Source organism: Notothenia coriiceps, unplaced genomic scaffold, assembly GCF_000735185.1.
Source record: "Notothenia coriiceps isolate Sejong01 unplaced genomic scaffold, NC01 NC01_scaffold00011793, whole genome shotgun sequence".
In the NCBI taxonomy this organism is placed as follows: Eukaryota; Metazoa; Chordata; class Actinopteri; order Perciformes; family Nototheniidae; genus Notothenia; species Notothenia coriiceps.
In genome coordinates, this window is record NW_011344494.1 from 75 (window position 1) to 4,240 (window position 4,166).

At 41.8% G+C, this 4,166-nt stretch overlaps 1 protein-coding gene across 1 annotated transcript; it reads left to right on the plus strand.

The window, feature by feature from the left end:
* Positions 1-513: 513 nt before the first annotated feature.
* On the plus strand, positions 514-2,692 carry LOC104947009 (copper-transporting ATPase 2-like; the record flags this gene model as incomplete). The annotated part of the gene is made up of 3 exons (XM_010772936.1): positions 514-631; positions 1,233-1,335; positions 1,952-2,692. Coding segments are annotated over 3 exons (447 nt in total), but the record flags the coding sequence as incomplete, so codon positions are not given.
* Positions 2,693-4,166: the final 1,474 nt, after the last annotated feature.

Here is a 4,166-nt window from a genome sequence, read left to right on the forward strand (position 1 = left end):
TGTATATAAAGACATGAAGAAATGTTGATGTATATAAAGACATGAAGAAGAGGGGACACATGTTGATGTAGGAGAGACATGAAGAAGAGGGGACACATGTTGATGTATATAAAGACATGAAGAAGAGGGGACACATGTTGATGTAGGAGAGACATGAAGAAGAGGGGACACATGTTGATGTAGGAGAGACATGAAGAAGAGGGGACACATGTTGATGTATATAAAGACATGAAGAAGAGGGGACACATGTTGATGTAGGAGAGACATGAAGAAGAGGGGACACATGTTGATGTAGGAGAGACATGAAGAAGAGGGGACACATGTTGATGTATAAAAAGACATGAAGAAGAGAGGACACATGTTGATGTATATAAAGACATGAAGAAGAGAGGACACATGTTGATGTATATAAAGACATGAAGAAGAGAGGACACATGTTGATGTATATAAAGACATGGAGAAGTGGACTTAGCATAATAGGTGACCTTTAAACTGAAGTGCTTCACTCTGCAGAACGACCTGCTGGATGTGGTGGCCAGCATCGAGCTCTCGAAGAAGACGGTGTACAGGATAAGAACCAACTTTGTCTTCGCACTGATCTACAACCTGCTGGGAATACCCATCGCTGCAGGTGATCCTCAAACATCTTCAATATCTGATAAGGAAAAATCAAATAGCACAGAAATATGTATTAATCAGGCAAGGAAATACAACTCAAAAGGTTGACTCTATAGCCCAGAGATGCTAAGGTTTTGAATCCAAATTTCAGAACCAAGAAAACAAATCAAAAAGTACTTATTTCCACATTTTATATTCATTCATTTAAGTGGAGGAATATTGTATAATATGTGTATCATTTTCTTCCCTAAACGCTACTTATACATTTGAGATTACTAATCAAAAGAGTCAGCCTTTAAACATGGCGTCTGGATCTATAGGTGTTAAAGGCTCCACATGCCCAAGACTATGAGTAGATGAGGTTACTTTGTTACTGGTACATAGTTACCAAATTACCCAAGAAGCATAAGAAGACAGTTATGTTGGACAAATGTCAAGAGAAACTGAGAATGAGAGAAAATGGATTGACATTTTGTTTATACTGGCACCTTGTGGCGTTAAAGGCAAGATCAGATTCTAAATCCACACACAATAAATAAAGCTTTGAGCGCTTCTTGGTGAGCGTTACCTGTGTTTTCTCTCACTATATGAATTGTCCTCTGGTGTGGGTGCAGGAGTGTTCATGCCTCTGGGTCTGGTGCTGCAGCCATGGATGGGTTCTGCAGCGATGGCCGCCTCCTCGGTTTCTGTGGTGCTGTCTTCTTTACTGCTGAGAATGTGAGTCCATTAGTATTTATGATGAATGGATGGTGTTGTTTGTTGGTATAAGTTACTATCTTTTCTTTATTTGTACTTGTATTGAGTTTCTTGTTTTTTATGTTTTTATTACATTAGTAAGTGCACTTCTTGTTTTTTTATTTGTTGTTGTTTTTTTCTCAAAAATGTTAGCTGAGTTTACTTTTTGTTGTTGTTTTATCCTAAAGTAGAAAAAGCTTTTTGACCTCGCCTTTCACATTTATTTTTTACAGTCCTTTAGTGTGTGTTTAGAAAAATCTGTGATTAGTTCTGTATACTGTTGGGAGTCCCTGTTTGCTTATTATAGTAGACTTTTATAGACATCCCCAAATGTATGCCTGTAAGTAAATCCATACTTTGAGGTCAAGTAGCCCAAATCCAATTAATACACATGATTTCCTCCTTTCTGTTTACAGTATCAATGAATCCACATTTTATTCAACTGCAATATATGCATATTACCTTTTGATTCCTTCCTTGAGAAACCCAATGCATTTTGTTTGCTAAGGCTTCTCTTCATAAGAATTGATTCCATCTTTTTCCTAATTTTGTATCTGACCTGGGATCAGAGGTGAATATATGAATCTGTTTCCTGCAGGTACAAGAAGACGTCGGTGGAGCTGTATGAGGTGCGAGCGCTGGGCCAGATGAAGAGCCTGCGCTCGTCTCAGATCAGCACACATCTGGGTCTGGACGGCCCGCGGCGCAGCCCCTCGCTCCCCCCTACAGCTCGGGAGCCATTGAGCCAAAGCCCCACCGACCCCCCACACAGCCAGGGAGCGTCCATTAACTCCGTGCAGCAGCGGGACCTGCGTGTGTTGTGACGGGAAAAGGGAAGAAGGACTGAGATGAGTTTCTGGTTCTCATGTCCACGCGTTGTGTCCATGTATTTATGTAAATAGATAAGGCTAATTGTACACAGAAACTCAATAAGTGCTCTTATTTTGGCGGGCACGTTCACTTTTCACATGAATCTACAACTTTCTTAGTGAAATGTCTGAAAAGCAAGCTGCTAACACCAAAAAGAATAAGGTACTGAAGCATTGTTTTTATTTTATTCACTATGTGACACGAGTTAATATGAAATATGTTTGCCCGCGTGTAACTGCTGTACAAATGCACTTTTACGATAGACTCAAAGTAAAGCTACAGTGTTTGGATCAGACTGTGTGTCTCAGGTTTGAATACTGCATGAGTAGATTACACTTTCTAGAACGGAATGGAGGGCGGACTTTCTGGACTTTTCCTTCAAATGTATTTTTAGCTGTGCCGAGGATAATTCATATAAATGTAATGATTCATGCTCTCTATAACCAGAGGGAAACAGTTTCACAAAAAGATACAGAGCCTTCAGGGGTATACATATGTTTTATTGTTTCTTTTTTCTTTTTGAAATATTTTCCCTTTTTTTAAATTATTATTCATCTATTCAATATCATACATGAACATCATACATTACATACATGTATTAAAGTCCAGGGGCAAACATGCAAAGCCACAAAACACGACATAAAGTAAATAAAGAAAAAAAGGAAAGAAAAATACATGTTGATACTTCAAATTAAATATTATTTAAATACCTTATTATTCCTAATGTTTTGAATAGTACTAATGTATTGTTTAAGTTCTTGATAGAAATATTCCAAATTTGGTTTGGAGTCAGCCCATTTATTTTTATGGATCTGACATTTCCCTAAAAATAAAATTAACTGCACAAAAAACACTACATCTGCGTTCATACCATCAGCCCTGAAGTACTTGAGAATGTCTCTATCCTGGAGTATAAATATGACATCTACTACAGTGGACATTTAGACAGACGAGAGCAGGAAAAGCTAAGGTGTAATTTACAACATTAACGATGTAATTAATCACACCTGGGCCTTTCCTGCAAAGCCAAAAGTTCTTGAAAATACTTTCTTGTAATACTGACTGTAGACAAAATAATCTGCTGTTCACACACATGGGATATAGGTAAATACTAGAGGATCATTTCACTCTGATTGTGACAGTTTGCAATCCTATTCCTAATTAGGAGCATAGACTGTATAAATGGAAGTAGTGTCCGTGACATCACTCACTAGGTATCTGCAGAGTTGCTGTGAAGCCCGAAGAAGGCGAGGTCGGGCCACTGCCATCTCGACAGTGACGTCATCTAACTCCCGCCTGCTCCAGCTGAATCCAAATAAGGACCTGCTACCACCGAGCTGGAAGCTCCAGAGCTATCTGAGGCTAACATGCTAAGCAGTGCTGGCTGCTCTGCGATGCTAGCCCGCTAACCTACGTCTGTTGCTCCCGGGTTGTACACAGCTGTCACATTTTACGTTGCTTAAGGGGGACAGGGGGTGCCGCTTCTGGTCCAGGCGGGGAAAAGGGGAAGAAAGTGGGGGGGGGACTCAGTCACTGACGGGGGGCTGCTGCTCTGCTCGCCGGGGGACCTGGGTGGGGGTGTCAAGGGGGAGGTTGTGGACCCCGGTGTCCCTTGGGCATGTGGAGAAGCGACTCCTCTGTAAGGCGCCAACCTGTCTCTGTGGAGCACTACCTTTCTCCCCTTGGGAGGCAGCTGCACCCTGTAGACAACTTCCCCCACCCTCTCCAGTACTCTGCAGGGACCAACCCACTGGCTGTCAAGCTTTGGGCACCGGCCTTATTTTCGTCGTGGGCTGTAGACCCAGACCAGCTCCCCGGCCCGGAAGTGCTGCCCTCTTGTCCTGGTATCATAATTCCGTTTCTGTCTCACACCAGCACTTTTCTGCTGATCGCGGGCAAAGGCGTGAGCGGAGTCAAGGCGGTCCTGAAGTCTCCTGGCGTAC